The sequence below is a fragment of the Ptychodera flava genome, chromosome 17, assembly GCF_041260155.1.
Source record: "Ptychodera flava strain L36383 chromosome 17, AS_Pfla_20210202, whole genome shotgun sequence".
Lineage (NCBI taxonomy): Eukaryota > Metazoa > Hemichordata > Enteropneusta > Ptychoderidae > Ptychodera > Ptychodera flava.
Window position 1 is genome coordinate 37805936 of NC_091944.1, and position 27753 is coordinate 37833688.

The following is a 27753-nucleotide window of genomic DNA, read 5'->3' on the forward strand; positions in this document are numbered from 1 at the left end:
TCCTTATCATGCAACGTTTTATATTCACCAACAGTGGTTTACAGTATTTTAGAGAACAATTTGATAGCTTCAAGATACAATAGAATTAATTCAGTACTATGAAGGCAGCGTTGGTAATATCATTAGTTAGTATTATCCGCGAGAGACAGAAAAAACACTTTGCAATTTGTTCCCATTCATTAAAGTTTATCAAACTATCATTGACGTTACGCATCATAGCAGGTTTTGATTTTTTATCAGCCTACTAATCAAATATTACCCCGTAACCCACGTGATCAATTCAAAAACCTTAGTCGAAGTGTACGATTCTTGTGTAGGGCACAATTCAACACTTAATGGCAACTCCTTGCCGACCTACTCCTTTAACGTGATCCTCCCCACAATACTGATCGCATCTAACGCCAGGGCAGTATGTAGAAGGGTTTGGATTGTGAACATGGTTTGCTGTGCAAGATGTCAAAAACGGATAATACTGATTGTATTCAGACTACCATGAATAAAAACTTACGGAGAGTCACCTCTATTTCCAAGAATCGAAACAACTTTTTGATGGCGTTGTGTCATGATGGCCCGTTACTGTTTTACGATTTCATATGATTCCCACAGCATCGGGGGTGATAACTGAACGCAGTTGTTTTTTTCATCAAGTTATGGGAAGTAATTGAGGCAGGAGCTTCGCTGCAAAATATTTATCGATTAGAAATCAAAAACACAACTGAAAACCACAAAAGGGGACGTTAAGAAAAACGTTTTCAATTTCTCTCAGCGAGCACGTGTATTGCTAAATGTGTTTTCTGGTTTTGTTTTGGAGGTGCATTTAGTACGAACAAGACATACTCGCTAGGAATTTGTTAATGGAATGTCTTCAGCATTTCAGTTGTGACTGGGACAGGTAAATTCGCTGTTTTGCTGGCAAGTATGTGGTCAGATTGTTTACCGTCATATAAAGTTTCATTGAAAAGTAAATGCAATTTTGCTGCCCACTAGCAAATTGCCTGTCTAGCAATTGGTGATCAACAATTATTCTGTACTACCTATCGTTTATCGAATTTTACACCTTGTCAAATCACACAGCTTAATGTGGAAAGATGATGGTACCACGTGGTGAGAACATTGTGTCCATAAAGATCTGTGTAAATGAGAGTACCAGAGGAGTTTATGCAAATTAGTATCGTTTTTAGTTGACAACAAAAAGCGTGTTGATTTATTGGCGTGCTCAACCTCGAGATGGCTATTTCTTCTTGAATCGGTACATATCTGTTATAGATCTTGTATCAGCTAAACTGAGAAGAAAGAATTATATGCACTGTGAAACGGTAGTATTTTGTATTAAAGGTTTTCAAAATCCTTCAAATACCCATGAAAGGTGCTAGGATTGACTCAGGTACCGTAACTACAGACAGACAAGAGAAAATTTGATTGAATTTTGAATGAGGTAACTCCTGTTTTATTGATGCAATCCTTGATTATACAGTCTGTTCAACGAATGAAGCAATTTGCTCCCTCGAGAAAGATTTATGAAATTATCATCTAAAGTGGTATCATCGTTTGGATCACATGCTGTGAGGTATATTTGAAAAAAAACAAACAAACAAATTTTTGGAGTGAAAATTTGAGAAATTTATCAATATCACTGTAAAGATGCCACTTTTCGGCAATTCAAATTTTCCTGCGAAAAACTCAATTAGTAACTTCAACATTTGTTTTTATCCAATTTCCGATTCATCGAAGGTTGAGCTTTGCACATTTGATGTGGCCTTGAATATTTCATACACTACAGTAGCAGTATTAATGTATCATATTATACCGAGAAAAGGAACGTGATTTCTGTGTGATCAGTTGCGGGTCTACACGAGATGGGGAGACGGTATCACGGTTTGGGTGATGTGGTCGGCACAACTTACTCATTTAGGAGTAACACATTGTGCGATCGACAGCCCACGAGTCGTTGCGATGAAAGACGGAGAAATCCGTCGCTTGAGGTCGCTCCCTCATATTCGGCTATTAGAGCACCGTCCCTCCACCCATCGGTCTGGAAACAGCTACTGTTTCTTTGTTCCGATCCGCGTTGCGAGTAAACAAAAAATCCGTGAATCTCTGACGGAGTGACAAGTACGTGAATTTGCATGAAAAATATGCAAATTTTAACCAAAATGACCAGAATGCAATGCGATATTCACTACAGCGATTTTGCTGAATAAACTTGTCGAGACCATGGAGGTGCTACCTCCATGTCGAGACCGAATATATTGTAACACAAACGTTTCGATATTGAGGTAGGGGCCTCAAAGTTCTGTCACATTTTTATACATAAAAATTCATTTCTTTTCAAAGTTGTTGCGTACCCTTTTGGCCTCCAAAACAGATTGAGCTTGCAAGGAATCGCTGCTAGACAACTGTACGCGACTGTACCACTAAGTCTTAAAACGGATAAACAAAGACACAAACAAAATCACTATCCAAAAAATCATCGTTTCGGAAGAAAAAACATCAAAATAAGTGTCTGACCGTTCGTAAAATACCGTAAATTTAATGTTCAATGACTGAAATATGCTGAGTTGGATTAGATTCAAACATGGAAGGGAGGAAAAAAACTTCGTGACCGAAGAACCTGCGCGATCAAAGTTTCAAAATGGCGTCGCGGCAAACTCAACAGCACTCCGAAACATCGAAAGCATTAACTTCGAGTAATGTTAGAATGAAAATCGATTCTAAAAAATAAACTATTAGGAAGGCATACACCTCGCAAGTCAAATCCCACGGGGAATTTTACGGGTTTATTGGCAATATTCGTTGTTCAAAAACGCATGGCCGACCTATGGTGGCCGCCATCTTGATTTTTAACAACAAATGCATCGTCGAAAACTCGGGCGTTTTCTGAAACAGAACAGAGTAAACGACAAAAAACACATACTACCAATTTTTAAAACCCCATGGGTGCTTGATCACGCCAAAGTCATTTCGATTTCTTCTTATTCCTACAAGTGAAAGGGGGAAGACTTTCGTACTATAAGGTGCCTCTTCCTACCTAGCGAGGTCAAATTTGGTGGGCGAAAATTCGACGGAAAAACACGGAAAATCATAGACGGAAATCTAAAAAGAAAATACTCTCAATAAAAACAGTTTCTCAGTTGTATCAGAAATCCTGGCTATGGTAACAAAGTTACCTGAGGAGCAAAGAAATGACAATAAATAAAAATACTCTGCACCGCAAGATGTTGCCAAACGCGACTGATGGCGTCCCCATGGATGTAAAAATTTTACATCCATGGCGTCCCGAAGCAAGCATTTACATCCGCAACGCGCTTCGTACCTAAGGTAGAGCAATTAACACCTTTAATTAAACAATAGCGCACGTGCCGCGTTTCCAGACTGGTGGGTGGAGGGACGGTGATTAGAGCGCCACCTATCTTTACCTCAACTCAGTGGACTCTCGAGAAAACGAGCGGTCAAGGAATGTCAGTCGGCTAAATACAGTAGATTATGAGATGTGGTGCTAATATGGGACAAACTGACAAACCCTAAAACAAACGGACATATGAAGTTCCTAACGGGGTTTGTAAGAGAGAAAATTGAAAGGCCGCAAAGTACAGACTCATTTCTCATACACAAATCTCCACATTATTTACAGTCAAACATAAAGCATTCAGAATCACCCGATATTATTGATAAACCCCCCTGAAGTTGATATATTGATATGCCACTAAGTACCACGAATTTGTTTTTGAGTTTGAAAATACATTTTTCTAGGTAAACCTAATGAATAAATAAATAAATAAATAAATAAATAAATAAATAAATAAATAAATAAATAAATAAATTCGAGATAAAGAACAGAAAATTTTGCTGATGTGCCAGAGCGCTTAAGATCATCTCTTAACATATTCTTGCACTTTGATAATGCACAAGATCAGAGAGATGAGTGTACCTAATAATCCAATTCATTAACTTGGTCTCAGATGGAATTACTCACACGTTTGCGAATTTATGTCTCACGCGAGATACAGACGAATTTGAAGAAACTGTCCATTCTCTCTCTTTGTCTATTTTGGAGGTTCAAATTACTTCATTTCACAACTGCAGTAATGTTTTTAATGTAATGTTTAAACATTAATGAGTTTTGAACTGTTTGGCATCACTAAACACTTCGTTAAAAGATAATATTTACTTACTCTGAAGAGGCGAGTGATAGCAATATTTTAATAAAATACAATAATACTCATTTTGTTTGATTTGAAAATATGAGAACATCTCTTGGGATCCGTAAATCAAATTTATAAAGCTACCGGGGTATCTTGAAACTGGCTTCGTCTGATTAGAATTTTTTTGCTCAAAATAGTAAAAATAAGTAAAAAACTCAAAATTGAAAATGACCAAATCCAAATTAACTCTACCCAAATCATCAAATCACGAAAACAATCAGTCTTGTACATAGACGTACGTACGTACGTACGTACATACATACATATGCATGCTTGCATGCAGGCAGACAGACAAGCAGAAAGAAAGAAAGAAAGAAAGAAAGAGACAGATAGACTTGACTGACTGTCTAAGTAACAAAACGCATACAAAAACTGGACAATATGCCTATCAGATAGGCTTCCCATTGTTGTGGATCTTATCTTTATTTGCATTTTCATGATTTTTGATTAGGTATCAGGTAAAACTACTGACGACACGGTAAATGAGGACATGTCTCCTGCACTGTAGTTTGTTGGTTTTTTATTGTCGCACCTTTATTGCATTGCTTCTCCCGGTTATAATTTAATTTAGGGTCCGTGGATAATTAAAACACGCGCACGGTAAACGCTACTTGTGTGTTTAGGGGGGAAGGGGTTTGGCTGCAAAAATCGCACTACAAGTTTTCTTATCGCAACATCTCGCTATACGTTTTTCTTGTTGAAACTATAATAATAATAATAATAAAATAATAAAGATTTGTATAGCGCCTGGTATCCACTATGATAAAGTGCTCACTGGCGCTGAACAATGAGTGGAAATCACATAATATATAAGCTTTCTGGAAAAATAATGTTTAGAGTCTGGATTTGAAAATGGTGATACTGGAAACCCCAGTTCTCCATGGTAAACATGAACGCCGCTTTGTTAACAAAACAGTCACAAAACTGCATACTGTGTTATGAAAAAAAATATTACCAACAAGTCAAATTCTTACATTTGACCTTTGACCGAAAATATCCAGGCGAATATTTAATAACCGGTTTTCCACGTATCGTTCCTTTGACCTCGCTTCAGCGATACTTGGAAGCCAATATGTAATAACAATGTAAAAAGTCATTATACTAGACCATGAACGCCATTACGTCATAAACAAGAATTCATTCATTTCAATTTATCTCAAAATTTCACTCGTCCTCCCCACCTCGTTTTTCAAGGAGAGGAGGTCGATGGAAATTAGAGCTGCATGCTGGAGTTGTCCAAATGGTTTTGAACGGGGTTAAATTTTACAATAGAAAGTTTCGGGACGCCGTATTTGAACTTGTAGGGCACAACAACAATGCTGAACGAAAAGTGTACTCAACATTATATTATACAACTCAATTACGATTCAGATCAAATTTTGCATGTAACACGTAACTGTGGTTCCATCGATTCTCCGCCCCCTCCCGTAAAAAATGAAGGCTACCTTAGACACGGGAAATCATTAGACAATATTGTTACGCACGTGATCCTCCCTCGATCTTCTTGACAGTCACACCCTTGATATGCATAATTACGTACACCTTCCCCCTCTACTGTCTATACTGCAAGTAAACTTTGAATGCCGAATTGCCCGCTTCAACCAGATGTAATTAGATTGTGTGTAATCCTTGACAAAGCAATTAAAATGGAAACAATAGGCAGTTGTCTTGAACGGTACTTCTCAATGGGTCATGACTGTGGGGACGCTATCTTTAGTGCCAGCATGGAGACCACCTCCTTGGTACGTGCACAGATAGAAGCGCTCTTTATGTAGGGGCATATATGGGGTCTATGTACCAAATAAGCAAGCTTTTATTATTTCAAGTCATGTCTTCGCTGTCATGTTACCTGTTTCCTTGCACCTTACATGTCCCTTTGTAGATATTGTAAAATTTCTAATCCCGTCTGCATGAGATATGTTGCATACAACATGTTACAACACGTCCCGTGAGAACATGTTGGATCTCGTGCATTTTGTTGGGGCCATCGTTTCAAAGACACTCTGTCATATGCCGTTCGTAAAAATTCCCCGACATACGCATTTTGCTATTGGGCTGTGAGCTGAAGCTGTTACAAATATATCTTGTCTGCAATACTAGCTACACCCTAAAAGTCGACGACTTGGCATACATTTGGCGGTACATAAACTGCAGTCAGTCATGACCTATAGAGGAAATCCGGCTTGTGTGGGTAACAAGGGACGGAATGACAACACATCCAGGTGAGCTGATTTGCATATGAATGTAACGATAAACAGTTCCGTTTTGTGGACCCTGGGATTAGTTTGTAATTTCAGCTATGCCTGGTATGTTTAGTGTAGGCGTAACCAGTGTGTGAGCCCACACAAAGTTTTCTTTTCGATGACTGGTAGGAGAGGACGCCCTACCTCCACGGTCACATCGCGGTGGTATAAAAGTCCTTCTAAGGAATCAGTTGTTAAGTGCTAGCCTATGTCATCGTATTTAAAGTTAAAAAGCGCTCTCATACAATGAAGTTAGGGAGACTGGTTGAGTCGTGTCGGTCCGTGGGTGGGTTTATTGCCTTTCTAAGCCATTCCGAAGTGCGCTGGATTTTGTTTTTCAGCAGATTGTGTTCAGACGTGTCCTCTGAAAGACACCCTAACTGCCATCGTGATATACAAGGACATGTCCAGAGAGATGGGCGCGCTATAGGTGCAATCTAACAGACTACAAATTACACATCTCACATTTCCCACTAGCTTTGATCAATGAACAATCACCCATACACCCTAGAGAAACTGAAAGAACAGTCCGGGTCTATGGGTACATGCATGCTTTATTTCTCGTAACTTGTGCGTCTCATCAGGATTTCAATTCACAGCCGAATACATGTATAGATACACTAAGTACAAAATGGTCAGCTTCCCGACTACACCAATAAGTGTATGCTTTTAAGACCTAGTTATAAGAATCAAATGATAATCCAGTAAAAAAATCTTTTATCAAATGATTTCTGCGCACTTTCTATGACATTAGGCTTTTCTCCATGGTTCAGGGATTCAAACCAGAAACTGCAGATGATACACAGAACAAACAAAATAAAAAATGACCAAAGTTACAGCTAATGGATCTTTAATTTACTGAGGACCACGGTCAACATACGTACATGACGCATAATTTCCATCCGCAATAATACGCAGCACCGGCAGTGTTTACAGTAAGAGTAACGATGCATTAACTATCAGCAATTAATATTAATATTCAAAATTTTTTGAATGTCATTGTTTACATTTGCTAATTGTCAATGACAAATGACAGGTAACATACATTACATCTTTGAAGCTGACAGCCTTAAATATTGGCCGAACACTTCAACATTTCAAAAGTTAAGAGTAAAGTTACTGTCGCTGAACACAACTATGAACATCACCTCCCATTTAGACATTTGTTCTTACCAATATATACGTATCTGATCTTCTATTTTTTCAGGTTTTTTTGGATATTCAATATTGAAAGGCGAACATCTTTTTTAAACTCTACTGAGTTATATATAACACTACCGTGGAATTTCTCTTTTTTTTTCCCTTAAATTATCTTTTATATTTTTATTTTTTATCAAACGAAGTAAATTTTTGATGCATCCCTTTCCCTCATGTTAAAAATCATCGCTATACAAAGCAAGGATCTCAATATACAAGAATGGGTTTGATGTAATGCAATCAATATGTATAAAATCAGTTAAACATTGAACTATCTGTTTGGCTCGTGCTGGTATTCTTTATACACAAAACCAGAACCGGAAATATATTTTGGCCATAAACTAATATTGCCAAAGCTTTCTGTGAAATATGATATAGTATTTGGCAAAGCGATGCAACTTGCCTTCATATGGGTTTAAGGTGTGAAAAACGTGAATGGATTATGTATTATGTATTATGTATGGATTATGTATCAAAGAAAAGGAAGTCAGTGTTTAAAACATTTTTCTTGACAATGACAAAACCCTTGACGATGGTTAGGTAAAAAATAAAGTAAGTGGACGTGCTAGTGAAAATTTCACTGCAAATCAATCTTTCAAGCCCCAAACACTAAATGGTCCACCCGTATTTTTGAAACTCCCAATCATGAGACGATTATACTTAATATTTCCAATTTTCGTCCTTCGTCCTTTCAGTTGAACAATTTTACATAAAGTCAGATAGTTTACAGATCATGAATATCTGATAATTGCCTAGCAAATGACATAAATTGAGATATTAACTACCAAAGTTGCATGCTCCACTCACTTAGGCCATAAACTAAGTCGCGTTGAGTTTCCGATCCAGTGAGGTATTAAGAGGAATGCTACATCGATATTGTCAATGACAATGTGAACATCTGTGATATTTACCGAGCCTGGCCATGTTTATATCCATCAAGTGGATACTGATTTCTTGATAATCGCACGTACATACTGTGCACTTGTTTTCTGAGTTTCATGGGGATCATATCAATTAATGCCATGTCAAGATATGTCTTCAACACAATGTAGTACGTATGTATGTATGTATGTATGTATGTATGTATGTATGTATGTATGTATGTATGTATGTATGTATGTATGTATGTATGGATGGATGGATGGATGGATGTATCGATGTATCGATGCATCTATTTTGTATGTATCTATGTGTGTATGTATGTATCTATGAGGGAGTTTACTACTTAGTTGTACGTGTGTGCACGGCGAGTTATCATTATTATCCGTGTTCATGGCCATGATATATAATTCACGACATGGCCATGAAATACATATATCGTGAAATATATCTCATGGAAAGATAAAAGTCTTTTGACTTGTTGTCTTTATTCCTAAATAAACACAAAACTCGCTTGAATCGTAAATTTGGCGGGAAAACTGTTTATTGAGTTGAACAGGTTTGTTTAATGGCCGCCCCATGCTCAACGTACTGCCTGCTATGCCTGGCGACACCATTAATCATGATATAGATGTTTAAAGGTCAAGCGTCAGAGGTCAGGAGGTTGCTAGGGAAGCCATGTACCAAAACCTCCCAGGCAAGAGAAATACGTCGACAAAAGTCATTGTCCGCAGCGCAATTTGACTTATGTTACATTCATTCGGCTGGGAATTCAAAAAAAGAATGGTGGGGCGTTTACCGTCCACAACTTTTGCAAACTAACGGGTCTGCATCGAGTGTGCCTTGTGTGATTGTCAGTTTCAGTGAGTCCTTGTTAGAGCATGCGGTGACACTGGAAGTGTCATTGTTGAACCATTGCATAGGTAGATTACAGAGAATAATATATGGAAAATTGCGATAATTAAAGTGAAGGGCAGTTTCTGAATGAGTTTTTATTTTATTTACGGCGTGTATCACCGTGGCTGATACCATACTGATGTACTTCTTTGGTTTTAATGGATTCCTTATTTTTAGAATACGAACCCTATATATCTGATAGAATGAAGGAACCGACACTATTGAAGCGGAGTTTCTTTTTCTGTATCTGTGTACACTATCACACGAAGACATGAAGGCCAGAGAGGTCTTGTGCTAGTAGAACCATGCTTAATTATTGTCGGACTAATTTTACACATTACTGAATAAGACAGAGATTTGTACAACAGATCTGCTCGTCTGATCAACAAAATTTGTATGAATTTAACTACCATTATTACACTACTGGATTTCGATCACAGTCCCTCCCCAAGGCTTTCGGCGCTCCCCGCGGCCGGCGCCATTGTTATTTAACTTCACAAACCATAGTTTTCCCGCCAAAACCAAATTACCTACTGTATCCTATGGGCCGAACGTAAATTTTGTCTATTTGCATCAGTGGTCGACACGCTCTGGAATTAAAATGCAGTGCCTAATAGTTGTACAAAAACCTAACCACCTTCCGTTCCATGATGTAGATTATAAATGATAAAGTGGAAGGTCTGGTTTTCAAGTTGTTTGATGCAGAGCATGCTCTATATCAGTTTTGAACTGCCTACTGGCCATTTGGTGTTACTGAATGACCATTGTATACAGACATTCTCTGTAACAAAGCGACTATTTGAATAACTTAAGAGAAGGGAAATGTTCTTCTTGGGAAATGACCTCGCAGCATGCCAGTATATCAGTATCCTAGTATCAGTATTAGCGGAAGATAACGGAAAAATCAACTTCGATAAACTCGACAAATACCAGCTTAGAAGTTTACGTAATTTTCCACCTGTGACAATGTTCTTTGATCATGGCATATCGAACACTATCAGTTTACAGATTTTACACAAACGATTTCTGACAAAATTGTTGATACTGTAGAGTTATAGGTCAGTTAGACAATAGTTGTGAGCAGTCGCCAGTCCATAGTGCGAAGAACAGAAATGAGATTAATTTGTCAAGTAGCCAAGGGCGATGCATAAATGAAGGAAACTTAACCTTCTTAATAAAGTGCAAAACATTGAATAGTGCCGAGGTTTAATTTCGAAGTGGCATTATGATCAGGACAGTGTGACTAATAACGTTGATCTTCTGACCCGGGAATTTGTCAGCAAATAAACTCGTGTTAGAAACGACGTCGTCTCCGATAACAACCACTGAATTATGTCAATAATCTTCTAGCTACGTTATTTCTCTAATTTCTGTTCTGACGCAAAGGCTATCGGTACAATATCTTATATAGCCACGTGTCCTCTCTTTTGTCCGATAACCAACCGAATCCGGATCGATCTTTCCAAAGGTTACGGACTTGTTGTTTCATCTAGTTTTGCAGATAGCTGTAAGTAATTTATCATCATCTTTTTAAGAAAGTCAGGTTTGTGTCGAATTTACATAAAGTTAATTTTGTCTTCACTCATCCGTTAAATTAACCGTAATAACACAGCATTGAGTATTTGTATGGAGACCTGTTGATGAGGATCGTTTGGGGTCATGCAGACGACGTCATTCTTTGCCTTTATTGGAAGTTTGCGGCGTTTGAATGACAAGATAAAATGTGAGGTTTACTCAACGGGACCGTATTTCAACTGCAGACCTTTTAAACATATTTGACTGTTTCATAAGTTATCTTTTTGCTTTCTTCTAGAATAAAGATTATAATTTTTGCCTTTCTAATTAATTTGCTTGTTTTGTTTAACTCTAATTATATTATTATATCAACGTATTGGGCGATATCTTCTACATATAATGTAGTCACATCGATACAACTAATAAATGTATAAAAATGGAGCTTGTTTATGCTATCTACACAGCGCCTCATTTTGAACAAGTATGTGGCCCAATGGTTTCACTCAAATCTATTCCAATTATTAAACTTAGTAATGAGTATGTCATTTGATTTTAGAGGTTTACATTTGGGAACGACCAACATAACAGGTCATCAGTAGGGTCATTCGCCGAGAATAAGGAAATCTACAAATATATTGGAAAAAACTTGTTCCACTGTGGTGTAGTCAGGCACCCTAAGTGTCATATTGCAGGAAATTACATATTTGCCACATACTGTTTCTTGCTATAGGTGACATAGCATGCACAGGCGTGCTGTTTTCTGGGTAGTTTCTATAGTTTATTCTACCTTACGACGTTCTCTTCCGTAGCCTAATCACCAAGGTAAGAAACAGAATTATCCGGCCTGCCAAGAAAACTGCACGTTCTAGTCGAAAAATAAACACAAATCCTTCATTGAGTTACCTAGTTAGATGCGGAAGGATCTCGGCTGTCCAAAAAACACACTCATGTCACGATAAAATGACAACTTCAGGAGAAATCTGCCGTGTTTTGACAAACTAGGCATTTCTGGCGTCCAACTTTGTAATAACGCAACTCATTATCATAATTGTACGCCGTCCGCATCGCTGATTGGTCCGTGAGCAACGCCATCAACGGCGTCAGACTGAGATGCACCACTTTCTATGTGCAGACACCGTCCATTATGTTAATGAGTTGCGTTATTACAACGGTGGCCATCAGAAACGCCGATGTTGTCAAAACGCGGCAGATTTCTTCGAAAGTTTTCATTTTATCGTGACATGAGTGTGTTTTTTGGACAGCCGAGATCCTTCCGCATCTAACTAGGTAACTCAATGAAGGATTTGTGTTTATTTTTCGACTAGAACGTGCAGTTTTCTTGGCAGGCCGGATAATTCTGTTTCTTACCTTGGTGATTAGGCTACGGAAGAGAACGTCGAAACGTAGAATAAACTACACTTATAGAAACTACCCAGGAAAACAGCACGCCTGTGACATAGCACTTCAGTGTTGTGCTCTCCGCAACCAATATATCGGTATCATGTCTCTGACTGGGGTTCTGCACTGTGCTGCAGCTTTCAATCCTGAACTACTACAACTTAATGAATGAGATTTGCATCATGAACGGTACAAGCTGTGTCATGCAACATTGATTGCCCATCGAGTGACACGAAAACTGCCGCTGTACTTCCTGGTGGTGTTGTATCAAAATATGCCTCTGACTCATGTCCTTCTTTGACTTTTTTATCGTTGATCACTTTGTCCAATTACCCTTCATTGTTTACCTCTCAATATCTACCCCTCAATTAACCTATTTTTTAAACTATTAACGTATACGTTCATCAAATTCAAAGGAAGATTGATAAAGAAAAGTTAGCTTGAAATTATCGCAGCTTGCAAACTGTGAAGGCAAGAAGAAGAGGAAATTTCATCGGAAAGCAGCTAAAACCAATTAAGGGAAGAAAACAAAGTTTTGCATTAAGTTCTCATGTATTCTTGCAAACTACCCGGAAATTCAAATAGAGTGAGTATGTATTCTAGGGATGACAGCTGATCTTTCAAGGATACTACTAAAATGCAAGGAAAAGTGCAATGAGTGGATTAAAACGTAATTGAAGAAAACATCAAAACAGACTTTCAAATCAGAAAGAAACCACTCCGTCATTATTTTAAAGAATTGCAACGACATCAAGTGAAAAATAACATTATCAGATTGTATTAGAAAACTCAAGTGAGGTTAATTATATTTGTAACAGTATCTTCTGTACATCAAAGACATGAACACTGAAGTATGTTAGTAACCACTAACTAAGAGTAACCAGAGTTGCTCGTCAGATTGTAGCGTACTTTATGTCCCCAAACACGTCCACAACATGGAAAAGATAATCATGACCTGCAAACAGAGGGGTTTATGTCATCAAGAATGCTTGAATATTAAAATAAATAATGAGAATTTCAAAAACGAAAATATGTCAGCTATTTGCTACCATTCCAAAACAAATTCCTAAAAAGGGCGGCGTCATCCCAGAATGTTCGCCTTGAAATGGAAATAACTTAAATTTTAAGAAATTTAATCGTAAACGTTAGGAAATTGTAAATAGTGCAATGTTTTAAAATTTAACGCCCCGACAGTCGAGCTGTTCGTCGCATAATGCAAATTGGTTCAAAGGCAATGGTGGTAGCACGGTCCCTCCACGGATCGCTGTGGTGGTCAGTACAGTCCACTGCTCGAGTCACAGCCCGAGGGATTGTTGCTCAAGTTGGGATTATAAATTCATTACAAGTACTGGTGGATGTGAATATTGACGTCATTGTAGAGCAAGGCTGGATAGGATTAAAACAATATCCGGCACGCCTTTCTTGGACTGCTCATCCAGTCATGTGGTTTACACGATGACATTCGCAGCTGCATTTTAACGTTTGCTGTATGTCTGACTTCCAGCCCTTTAAAAGTCTTGTTTCTGTTCACCGTTTCTACATCATGTATAGTTCACTCACCAAGAGAAGCTACATTGCGATAAAAAATAACATCTGCATAGGCCTAATTCGTTGGGCTGCTTTGGAATTCTTGGTAGAAGCAACCTGTACAGGGGTCATACTTTGAACTGAATAGAGCCTCAGCCTATGGTATTTCCGTTGTTATCGGAATCCTCACTGTAGTCTGAACATTTCACCCGAAACATTTCATGTCTGGACGCGTTCAACAGTTTGTTTGTAAACGGAAGTTTTGCATCCCCTTCGTCGCTACCATACAAAGCATACAAACAATATAATTCTTGTCTCCAGGCGGCATGAAGTCGATCTAAATGAGCAACAGGTATAACATTACGAAAAAACGCCTTTGTTCTGCAAATAGTAAGTTCGTAATAGACAAAAAATTTATGTGGCAGAGCATGTCTTCCTTTGTCCTTGCAACTGGTATTTTACATGGAGGATATAATCAAGTTCCATTCATAGTCTATGCCGTAGTACTTAAATAACGCCAAATTAAAAGCTCACAAGCGTTGGCTTGAAGTGGCAACCCGACATTCAAAACATTATGGCGTGCATGTGTGCTCACGATTTCAAAATCCAATCGTGCCCTTGTTTGCTGAGAGAGATCTTCCAGTTCCAGTCACGGTTATCTGATGCCCAGTTTCTTATTTCATACCCTGGATCGGCAGCGTGATCGTTGTCATGGCTACGGTCTTCTAGTCCCCAGTTTTAAGACAGCGCCCTCTGACCTCATGAATATTAGGCAACGTCACAACATAAAGCGTTTCGCACAATAACTGTGGGCATCGCATCGGTGCCGTTGTAGTCGTTCACAAAGCAACAATAGGTTAAGGGGTCTGTTATTGTCTGCATACAATGTGCGTGCATTCGCTGGGTGGTGTGGGACCTTGTAGCGTACACTCCGTTGAAAGAAGCTTAGGCGGAAGTATTTGGATGACGCATTCGCGCCGTTTGGAATCCAGGGCCTTCGAGGGTCCTTAGTGTATTGAACAGTGACCGCGTACTGGGAACAGACTGCACGTTACCATCCCAGAGTACGGTATCGCCAACACACCAGTACAGTTTGAGAGGCAGCCCTTCACAACATTGATTTTGCGGGACCGTACCAATTGTGTGCATGCAAGACTGCAAGATAGACATCCCGGGACGATAATCTATAGGTAGGTGTATGCAATAATGGTTGACACCGGTATAAAAGCACGATGCAGGCTAAAATGAATGGACTGCATTTCATGGTTTGTTTTGTGTTGAATGTGGTACAACATGTGTCACGAGCGTGATGCAAGGCAATAGAACAGCGCCGATCGTGCAAAATATGGCCACGAAGGCTCCGTGCTATTGTTTGGGTAAATTTAGTGTAAACCAAATCATGCGGCACCATCGGTCAATACAACAGGACTTCACTGTTCGATATGCATGTTTCAAAATAGGAAATAACTGCGGTGTGGTGGTGTGTTCGCCTGCAATGGATTGAATAGTCAACCACCGGGCGTCGACTTCAGTGCAACTTAGTATGGTATGAAGTCATACGCTAAATTTAGTGCCGCTGAGGGTTTGTGCACGTTTAATAATGATCATAACACGCAATTTTGACCATTTTATTCGTCTCGCTATGTCTGCGTTTCACCCTGCGTACATTTATCCCCATTCACAGTCCGAGACACCCTGGGTGTGCAGAAAGACTAATCCTGGTTGCTTGGGCGATTGTTTGCACAGGGCAACACGGAGCAGTTTAACATGCGTAGTGTGGGGTGAAATAGTAATATATTCAATGCGTGGGTATGACGTACGGACACACACAAAAAAGAAAAACAATAAGTAGACTGTACAAGGACCGGCCGGCGCTGTCTCACAACAGCTGTTCTTCAGAGGCGACGCGACCCACTGTTATTATTTCAACCATGCAATATCCAAAATTGTGTTTTTCGATTTCCCGTTGCGTCCGTGTTTTGCCATATAAATTCGATTAGTCATCAGAAGAGAATTAGCAAAGCCAGACAATAGAACTGACAAACAAAGTGCAGTGTCCTTGGAGTGTAAAAATAAACATAGCTACAGCATTGGAAATTGCGAACCCAAGGACCAATTTTAGTGCTGCGTGACTTCAAAGTGTTCACGGCCGGACATGCAATTTGTGTTGCCGCCGTTGAATTATGGTGACATTTGTCTTTACATTATCATTCTATTGAAAACAGTTAGCTGTGTGTGCTAATTGTTCTGACAGGAAACAATGCGTAGACGCGACAATCAAGTTTAGCATGTTACGCAGTCCTAACAAACTGCATAGGTTGTGTATATGTTAGCTTTCTACGATGCTTTATACGGTTGAAATTTATTTATGTGTTAGACATGATTTTAATAAGTTGAATTCTAAGGTTTGATTACGATGTAAAAGAGTTTGACTATTAATAAGTTAATTCCAAATTGCCCCGAGTCATACGGGTACTCGGTGTCCGGCAACGCACGGTCAAATGCCAATCGGTCACTTGAAAATGAGGTAACGCTTGTTTTATTTGTCGCCTGGAACTGTAATATAGTCCAAATAGGTTGATTCAGTCGTGAAACTGTCTATACATCCTGGGATTGGAAGTAATCTATAAATCTATAAATCTAAAAATTGTAGGGCTTCTCAGGGATTCCCACCGACCATATTTGCATGTCAACATAGTTAGCGCGAATCCGGGTGTTATTGTCACCACTGTTATGAATCATATTCAGTGTTTTCAAGCGACATCATACCCGTATATCTTGCCACAACTGTTGCGTGTCCTTTTCAGAAAGGATATCACATGAACACGTGACTCAGATGTGTTGATTCACACTTGGTGTCGCAATACCCTTGGCAAAATGTCAACATGGACTTCTGGCCTCGTCGACTGTACATGCTTGTTTTGTTTGGGGTCTGTCTCGACCTTTGAGATGCAATGTAAAATCTGGATGTACACCATACATGATCTAGGTGTTTACATCAATATTTGAATTCCATTTCCAGTCTCCTTTTGAAAAGCATATACCTTCAAGTAAATGTGGAAAGAATAACAATTTTTCCCAAATATTGATCATAGAAGCAAACGTTGTAATCTGACATTAGGTTGTCACGTGAATGTTGGAGATCGCTCTTGACCCCCACAAATGTAACTTTTTGTGTGAAAGGTCACATCACATTTCCGTACCGTTGTGCACTTTAAGTTCATTAATACAAGATATGCATATACAATGTGCACGTAACTAACAAAGGAAAGTCGCACGAACATGCTATGCAGCCGTGCATCGACGTTTGTGATTAATTGTACCCTTAGGGAAGATTTACCGATGTCCATGCACAATAACGAGATTTCTGAAAATGACGTTTACGGAGGTCAACTTCACAGGACTCCACCCAGATTAACTTTCAGAGCGCCTCAATCAGCTGTACCAAACCCCCTAAGCTCGTCCAGGAAAACACAGATAAGCACACAAAAGTTCCCCAGCAGCACATAAACAAATATTTTGAATCATTAATTTGCACTCCTATGATTAAAATGGCCGAATGTTTCCTTCGAGTCATTGCTAAAATGTGTGGGCGTAATGAAATGTATAACGAGAGACCAAAAATATCCCGGTGAGCGACTCTTCAGCACAATTGATGCCTGCGCTTTTTGTTCGGCTGATAATTGTACTATTATTTTTCATACAAGGAGAACGAGACGGGGAAATTCTTCAGAGGTCTAAATGTCATTGTTGCAGTACAATTTGCCACACACACCCAAATCGGCCGGCAAACGGCGATGTGAATATAAATTACACGGTCGTTAGAGGTTCGGCAACCCGGACGAGTGTAAATTCGATACGTTTGTGTCATTAAATGCTTAGGACACACAAGTTGACTGTCTGCCAGAGAATGCTATCTGAAATCATAATATCATCAATAACCACAACTGCAAATTGTGTTATCAGATAAGGATGCGCGACACACAACGCAGTTATAAAACCGCCACGAAAAATTGTCATTAATATGGATTTACGAATCAGCAGTTCGTCTTGGATAAAGTTGTTTTCCCCATTTTCTCTCCCCGTACACCACACAATTTGTTCCTGTATATTGAAGTTACCGGATTCCGTACACGAGATCGTTCATCATGTTTGGTCTTCTTTGCTCTGAATGTCACCTAAAGTTTGATGTTGGCACAACTTGAGTCTGCACTCCATGACTACCACATCTTTAATATGTCAAAACCAATCTTTGAAGGTACTATCCGGGTACTTCCAAAGGTAATTGGAAAGTGAAAGGTACATTTGAAGAGAATGATGTTTTCTTGATGCCAAGTCGTGCTCTGTGCCACATCGTACGTGAATTTAATTCAAATAAAAAACGCCGATGAATCATGGTGGACTTTTAACCATTGTAACCGCACGGCCCGTAAGACTCACGAGGTCAGTGACCCGATCTGGGGGCTGTCTGTCCAGCACACGCCTTTGCTGTGTTGAGGCCTAGAGGAAGTGGCTACATTAAAGGGACAATAGCTGAACTTCAGATAAGATTTAGATTAATTTTGTTCCATAACACAACATTTCTTGTTCTTCTACCCATGGAATGTTGAAATCAAAACTATAAGCCTCGATAACTTAGGGCATTGTGTGCAATATGCAGTGTCATTGTTGACAAGTGAATTCTTATCCGTACTAAACTTTGGATATGCAATGTAATTTGGACATGACACATTCAACATGCAACAAGAAACTGTACATCAGAAACAGGACATAATAATGGAATACAAACGAAAGCCTACAGCTAATGGGGCTTTAACTTTAGTCATCTATGACTTTGTCATCCATTATACCGATGATTTCTCCCTTAACGTGAATCCCGCGCAACTCCAGGCAAAGGTAATCCACTTTTTATCCAGCACAAAAATTGGTTAATGCTCATTCGGATAATCTGTACACAAAATATAACAGCGTCAGATTTGGTGCATCTGAAACTGTTAAAGAAGTTACACCTCATAATTACTGTAAATTAGTATAAAATACACCTGTAATAAATGAAATGTTCAGTACATTAAAGCGGTCATTAGAAAGATTGGCAGGGATGAATGAAACCTGGAATATGTAGAGGAGGATGCCCTTCTGTCATCCAAAACATTTTAATGTAGGGACTCGGAAGTGGCTTTCAATTCAGAAGCGTAGCTATTTCAATTGTGTCGAGGGAGTTTTTACAAGGTTAGTCTGGCGAGATTTTTACCATAAACATAGGAAGTTCATGAGGACATTAGATGAATCACCTATTGTAACTTACGGTACGGTCATGTCACGTTCATGGTAACGTTAGAAAATTTTGCCAAGCTTTTCAACTGTTGATTTCTTTGTTTATTCTCCATACAGTAGGTTTTGATATCTAGTGTTCGTCTTGTCAACCAAACCTTTTGTTTATTGCTAGTGGTCTTTTCTTAGACGAACTACATTCAATTTATGGTGGCATTAAGTCAGTTGTAAACAGTAAACGAAGCGGTAGGCATTAGGTTAGGCTGTATTGACGAAGAGAATTCAGTATCTATAGTAAGTTTAGCTTTGCATCACAGTCACTTGTGATCTATTCCGCTCGGCGTCTATGCCCCCATAGACGTGTGTACATATGCATGGGAAAAACTCATATGTACACACGTCTATGGGGGCATAGACGCCGAGCGGAATAGACCGATCACAAGTGACTGTGCTTTGCATGTATAAAGAAGGCGTTGGAATGAAAATTTGTATTTTTTTCATGACGCTTCATGGCTGATGTGAGGTGTCTATACATTTCAGATATAATTACGAAGAGAAGGCTTTAGAATTAAAGTGTAGAGAGGTCAAACCGTGAAAGCTGACGCTTTAGAGCGGAACAAGGAGAGATGAATTCAGTAATCAAAAACTGATGACTTATAATAATAATAGTTATATTGTCGCCGTTGTTGTTGTTGTTGTTGTTGTTGTTGTTGTTGTTGTTGTTGTTTTAGCAACGCTGAGTTTCAAAATATGCAGTCCAGTATTCGTAAGTTCATTAGAACAACTGTAAGCGTTGAACATAAGCTTATTTAGTATTTTATCATTGTATTTCGATGTAAACTTTCATCGGTGAAGTTGTTGTGTTGACCCATCGTCCACAACGTACGGCTTTCATGGTGGCTATACAAGCACTTTCACCTTGGGTGCCTTAATAAAGGTACCACGCCGCAAAACACTAAACCCTTGCAAGTAAATGAAAACGAAAACGTCTAAGCATTGGCAGCTAATAGTCGTTAAATATAGTTTATGTGCCTTGACAGGGGATTTGTAACCTAAAATCTGCACAATTTTTTTCACCCTACCAAATGTTCAACATTGAACATGACTCGTCACATTTTGTTGGTTAGTTAAAGCCACGATGATATCTTTTGATTTGTTTTATGTATTGTTGAAACAATCTGTCGGTGCTGGTCTCGACTTTCAAAACATTGTGTATCGCTGATCATAAAGTATATCTTACATTACAAGGCAACATTTTGTGTTATCGGTGCTCCTATTGATATTAATATATACCTGGTCCGTCCTCGTATCATTAGCCATAATCTGGGTCAAAGTTCACTTGTTCGTTCATGTCAGTGCATGTACTGTTTCGCAATTGTCACGAGTCCTGTGTTGTAACCTAGAAACTTTGCAATACATTTATGAAAACTTGTGCGCGCATTCATTAATTCGTACATGACGGGATAGACAATAGCGAAAGTGGTGACCTAGATACGTATTCAGTTGTTAAGTGGCACAGTGAAGTTGTGAAAAAAGTCACCGTAAAAGGGGCGCTGTGTAGCCCAGCAAAATGTGAATCAGCAGTGGACGCTATACAAAGCGAGCATATTGCCTCTGTTACTAAGTGTTAGAGTTTAAACGTAGAGGGCGTAAGGACCCACTGAAGGTTCCGTGCTAGCATGGCTGTAAAATTGTGGGCTTTCTTTTAGTTTGATGGTTGCGAGTACGGTATTTATTACTGATCCAGAAAATTTCGAAGGTTGTTCGCTGAAAGAAATGAAGATCTGAAGTTCACAGACGTATGCTTCACTGAGTTAAGTTTAGAGAACAACACATTCTTTCAAGTCCACGATCATTCTTTGTGTGTGAGATTATTTCATGAGTATTAGCATAGACCCTCGAGAAAAACAGTTTTTCTTGAGGGTCTATGGTATTAGACACTACTAGTGATTGGTGTCAGTAAAGACTTTGACTCAGTGCATTGCCAAGTATAGCTGCTGATTATTTACCTCCAGCACTTTGAACTTGAAGTTGTTTGGCTTCGTTTTGTATTTCATTTTTATTCAGCCATGAAGCCATGGTTAAACAGGAAGCAACCAATAATAAAGAAAATCTGAAAGTACCAAGAGGAAAAATTACTCGTGAAATCTACTTTGAGCAAGATTATATTGTTAATAAAGCTATACATTAGACCATGTAAAATTATAAAACATGCATCCGATTTATTGTACCCCTGACTTTATTTCAGTTGACGGTAACATCCACAGTTGTTTTTACAATGTTCTTACAGGATTTCTTTGAGATGTCGTTTTTAACACACCAGTCCAAAAAGCCGTCGCGGAACTCTGTGTGCACATATTTTTCATGGAACAAAATATCTAAGACTTGGAAAGAGACAGATGGGACCACATAAAACATTTGACCACAATTGGTCAGAATTCCTGTCGAGTATTTTACGTCACTAATGTATGTGCATATATTTCTCTGGTTTATGCTCATATTTTATCTGATCACCTTCATATACATGATTTGTAAGATTTAGTGTGAGCATTTGGCTTTTGGATCCGATGCTGCGTACCACATTTGTACTGGCAGTCGTAATTTGAGTCGTAATTGAACATGTACAGTCAGTATGGGTTTATTCATTTGCCGCCATCGTTTCTGTACCAGCAATATCCTACCCAGGTACCGCTGCATCACACAGCCTGGGTGAAACCATTGTATTTTCCTTTCAGGTATAGTACAGTTAATTATTCATCTTCCTACAAACATTGCAAAGTAATCGTATGCTTTGTCGTGGAAAACTGTGTTTCACAGCAACGGAGATCTAATTTTTGCACTAACATATGGAAAATAGAGAGTAGTTCTATCTGTAGTGACCGTTTGGCAGAGTTGATTGCATGTTTAATAGATGGCAAACACTTTGTTTAAATTACGGTTCTTTCTACCAACTGGATAAAATGATATAGAATATTCATCTGGATTTTTTTGGTATCATTCAAACATGTCCTTCAATTCGTGAAATTTACTGAGCTTGAAAGAAAGCCATTGTGTCCAGGAAATCTGACAAGTTGACGACAATCTCATAAATCGATATGTCTCTTCAAGACTGTTTACGAGATCACCTTTTTTCTGAGAAAGTCGGTACTGTTAAATGTTCACATGTTCAAATTTTCACCTTTAACGAAACGTGCAATCTGCAAACTTGCAATGATCACAAGCCATCAACTTAAATTGATGAACAGTATCCATGGTCGGTTAATGTAATCAAAGTGATTCAAAACGACTTGCTAACGTCTCGACTAGATCACCCTAGCTTGATGTGACGTTATTTTGGTACGAATTTATTTTTTTACAAAACTTGAAAGTACTTGTGTATGTCACTCAGTGTATCTGTTATGGATGGGGATGGGGACGTGTAACAAATAATCGGTTCGATAATTTCTAACATTCAGGAACCACTTGTACGGAACGATAACTACAAAAAGGTTATTGAAGCGGTCTCCATATTTACAATCCATTTCATTAAAACTAAAAGTGTTAAAATGGATATGTGTCGATGTTCACAGTCTGATGTGAAGTATCATCTGCTTTATAGGGTCTGCTTCGGTTTGACTTTAACTACAACAACCCATTGCAACATCGTAAAAATTTGATTTATCCTGGCAACTATTCTGAAATTAGTAAAATTGACAGTTTTCAGTGTCCGGGATTCCCTTAAAAACACTTTCTCATAGTCGACAAGTAGTTTTCCTCTTGAAGAGTCAATATTCACAGATAAGGTAACTTACTATTCAAAAGACGTTGTTTCAGTATTTCTTCGTTGACGAAAATCTCGATCATACATCGAAAGCTGAAACATTACTATTCTGACGAAATTGACCGAATATCAGGCTTAACTTGTCATCAACTAATAAATGAAAACCATCAATAACCACATATAATTTGTAAGAGCTAAGAAATGTGATAAGGACGACTCACGTACAGCTCAACGGTTACATAGTTAGGAATACAAGTCGTGACGTTATTTCAATCTATTGAATTTATTGAAACTTATTAATAACGTCAAGTAAATGATAGCCAAGGCGAATTTCTGTCCAACTAAACTTTAAAATCATACATGGAAATGTTAAAGGCATAAACATTCATCATAAGCATTTATTTTATTTTTAAGTATGGAGCTTGCCATTTTATTACCGCCTTCAGTAATGAGAAGTAACATGTTCCCCCATCCAATGGCTCCCAGCAGAATCCAAGCATATTTGATTGTGACCTAGGGGGTACCGATTTCCTAGCCGTTAGCCAGGAAACTGCTGTGCGGCATTCAGAGAGTAATAATTCCCAGAGAAGGCTAATCATAAAGGAACTACATTATTTGCCAAGTAGGCGTCAAAGTTAGTGCTAGAACACAAGCGAACAAAGTTGTTCTAAATATCAGAACTCATAAATCTTGTTTTTCCATGCTCCCTAGAGGGCGCTCCAGTGCCGACCAAAAAATTACTTTGCCCAAGATATGAAAAATGATAGACGAGTGCCACCCTCACAGAATTCAATAAGAAAACAGAAGTCTTTTTTTAAAAATATGCATAAGTTCTTTATATTCAAAGACTTTAGTATTTTTGTATTTCAGCGACTTTGCAAATTTCAATTTTTTGCCTTGGTATTGCCAATTTCTTTGCTGTAGACCTTTGACATTTCCCAGTCACACCTTACACGCATACTAAAACAGTAACAGCCACTGAGCTCGCACACAAATAGAACAGGATTTAATGTCACAAAACAGATGAACGGGTTAGGTCACGACTTTGAAGTTGTATTCCACGATTGCTCGGGTGCAATTAGCAACATGATAATTTCACATAAAACGTCCTCCATGGCCTGTCGTGTCACCAGTTACAAATAACCTGCTAGCCAAATTAAACGATTCATGCTATCATTCGATTGGCTATCGTGCTTGTGTGAAGTGATTATCCTTCAATCAAATTATCAAGCATTTAAAGTAGTATGCGTCTCGAAAATGACAGACTTTAACTTTTGCTCAAACTTTCATCAACAAAACTTTCAACCCTCTTCTTACCAAATCAAGAATAAAAATCAAAAGTTACCGTTCAAAGTTTGGTACTGGAGAAACAAATTATCTAATATTTACCGATATGTGAAATTCAAAATGGCCACCATCCCTGTGTTAGCTCAATTGGCAAAATACAATGCAAGAGCATTAAAATGAGCCCCCACAGGTGGTAGATTAGAAAAGCACCGTAAAAGTTTGAGAGTCCGAACATCTGTCCCCGAGGGGCATATTACCTTAACTTTGCTTCTGTCTCTAGTCAACTTGGTTTTGCTCTCCGCGTTTTCGAAAATGCAATGCGGCACATGCGAGCGTTTGAAAAAAAAAATACACTGCATGAAATCAGTGTGGACCCTTTCCACTGGATAACGTGTAATTTGACGATCTTTTTATTCTCTGTAATTACAATTTTTATCTACATTTTCATATTATCTATCGGTCTGTCATGTCGTACTCGTAGATTTTATCTTTTTTTTCTGTACTGCTTCCGTTTCTGTTAAACACCTATCCCCGTCTATTATGACGAGCTCCAAAATTGTGCGTCTCCTCGACAATCTGATTGAACGCAGAGAACCGAGCAAAGATGCTTTTACTTTAGTCAAAGTATATCGAGTCAATTCACAATTCAATTCAAGTAGTTGGTCCAACTATCGTTATCAACTACGGTTAACTCCCAATACCTGCACTATAAAGGTAACAAAGCGTGTATCTCACTTGTCTTTCTTGTCCTTCATCCTAATATCGCACGTGCTTTAGTGGACAGTTTACTGTACGAATGTCTACTTTGATCAGAACTCGGGCCGGAACTCTTCTTTCGCTTAGTAACATCGAAACGCCTAACATTTCCTCAGAGTATCAGCGTACTGATTGACCACTATGGTTTAATTCATCTATTGATAGTTTAAAGTATCAAAGTGTATTTTATCACTCATCGGAGACGACCAGTTAACAGCCACTAAAATGAGCTCTCTTCCTCGTTATTGTCCACAGTGCATGGCCGTCAATTTTTATCGGCAGAAGCAAGTCATTTTCGTAAGGTGTAACGGTTACAGTTGCTTTACTATTCTCAACAGACATGTTAGGCTGTTGGAAGATTTATGGAGTTGTTAGCGTATAACACCAGGGAGACCGCCTTTTATTACGGCGAACAGCTCACTCGCATAACTCTCGCCTTAATTCTCATTGACCTGTGCAAAATGCTTTTGCCTCGTGTAAGAAATAAATTAATAACCAGCGATTAATCAGGGGAGAGAACATGTTCAAGACATAAACAAAGACGAAACGAAGTTCCGACACCATGTACATGACCCGAGGCACCGCTCGAATTTCCTCATGCGAAGTCGAACTACGCATGCGTTGAAAGGCGAACAAAGGCATTGCTGACGCCAACATCAATCAAATATGTTTGAGTGAAGAGATCGGGTCAAAGTTTCGATATAAATGCAAAATATGACGTATTTCTAATTGAAATTAATCTGTTGGTAGATTTACATTGTATAGTATATTACCGAACGACACTTGAGTGCAAGAAATTTTCAAAAATATGTGCCTGAAACATTATCAATTCACATTGGCGGTATGGCTTGGAACTAATAATGAGATATTGAACCCCCATGTTGTAAATTTTTCGTGCTAATTATTGCTGAAATGAGTTATTTTCCCAAGAGACTCGGTTATTGTTATATCTCGCCTTCTTCATCTCATAATCATATTTCTTTATTTATGTAGCGGAACGCTTAAAATTTGCGGACATCTCTATGGACCAGGCATAAGTTATATTTGTTATGTGCTGCAGGCACCATTTTTAATTTCAATATGAAAGAATACAGCATTGTTTCTTGTGTAAGAATTTTTTACAAGCTTTCAATCATTGACGGAGCTCAATTTAATGAGATATTCTTAGAGGAACAATTGAACCAAAACCTTCCTCCCCCATATCAGCACTAGTATGTGTGAATTTGCCCAACCATGCAACGATCCATTCGCCGAGCCAACTGATCATCCGCCCTTGCACGCATCCATCCACCCATCTAACCATCGATTCTCTGTTCACCCACAGTCCCGTCTGTCCATCCATACGTAACCATCTACCTACCTTCATCTACATACATGTTTATATTTTATTCTTCCATTTTATCGAATGGGTTATGCTGTCTCGCCGTTTAACGGATTGAGCTGGTGTGCAGCGTCTCGGAAGGTTGTAGCTTGTTAGTTGCATGAATTTCATTGAAATTAATCATTTCAAAACAGCCAATCAGCGACAACCTTCTGAGCCGTTGTAAATTCTATTTAAACAGCTAATTAGCGACAAACGTCTGAGCCACTGTAAATTCCATTTTATTGCAAAACAGCCTATCAGCAACAGTATTCCATGGCGCCACACTTTTGCCAAAAGAATTATTTTTTTATCAATAACAAAATCTGCTGGTTGAAAAGGAAGCGTAAACGAGAAGGGTGTCAATGACAACGATGGGACAACGACACCAAACCGACAAAACCAAAACAGTAAGCGTACCGACGACTTGTAAGAATATGAAAATGTAAATGTAACAAAAACACACACCTTGCTGGCAATGTATTCACCCTGTACTGAAATAATTGATTTCAAAAGTTGTCTCATTTCCATTCGTAAATAATACCATACACCAATCTCTACGCACCGAGCGACTCAACAAAGAACAATTTAATTTTCACCGATGGCTCACCGCACGATCGCTCCTAACGTCATCACATTCACCTGCATTGCATTTACAGCTGACCATTCTATACCTGTTTTTGCATATATACCTTACAAAGAATTGATATCGTCTACAATTTCTATTCTTATACCCAAAGTAACTGTCGTACTCTCATCGTCAAGCCTGACAATGATAGTGAAGTAGAGTCTGTCAAGGCAAATATTGGCCTATGTTTGGAAGACGATAGCAACAACTTTTTGAACACCCTTCAACGCCAAAGATGATGCAAAGCCCCTGTGTATACTGATGCCGAACCCATCTGACCAAATACATCGATCAGGGATTTGAAAAACCAAATTTTTCCGACTTGTACGCCAAAATATTAGATATGGGGGAAAACTGAGTATTAAGAGTTTTACATGTAGGTACTGCCATCGTTATAGTTGTGTGTTCCTAACTGCTGTACAGCTCTCAAGCCTTTCTAGTGGGGAAGATAGTAGAGCTGTGCCGGGTTAGTGCTTGGAAACATTAGCTTCCTGATTCAGCTTTAGAAATTGTATAGCGGATGTTTGGGTATAGACATTGTAAAGACATATCGTGAATCCTAGAGTACACATGGATCCGCTCTGTGAATGCGCACATACTCCGAAAATCCTCTGAGGAGCTCACCTTGATCGTTCCCCGCCCGTATTAAAATAACCATACACCGAAGATGTTTGTTAAATGATGCAAAATGAAATCCAATGATTAAATAAACAAAATAACATGCCCTTAGGTGTACAGATTTTTAATTTTTTTCAATATCACTGTCATTTTGTCTCATATTTTTGGGGATACCCTTGCACACTGACAAGGAATGTAAAGGTATTGTCAAGTGA

General features: G+C 38.7%; 1 protein-coding gene across 3 annotated transcripts in view; it reads left to right on the forward strand.

The window, feature by feature from the left end:
• The window catches only part of LOC139116259 (ETS domain-containing transcription factor ERF-like), a 90728-nt gene that overhangs the window by 18991 nt on the left and 43984 nt on the right, over positions 1–27753 (forward strand). Inside the window, exon 1 of one of the 3 annotated variants that reach the window (XM_070678848.1) lies at positions 6190–6424. The exons of 1 other annotated variant lie outside the window; for it this stretch is intronic. In XM_070678848.1, coding sequence (XP_070534949.1) covers positions 6363–6424 — 62 coding nt within the window. In that variant the 5' untranslated portion in view covers positions 6190–6362. Of the gene's footprint in view, positions 1–6189; positions 6425–14645; positions 15049–27753 lie in introns of those variants that run through there. One more of the 3 variants, XM_070678850.1, reaches the window with a different exon arrangement.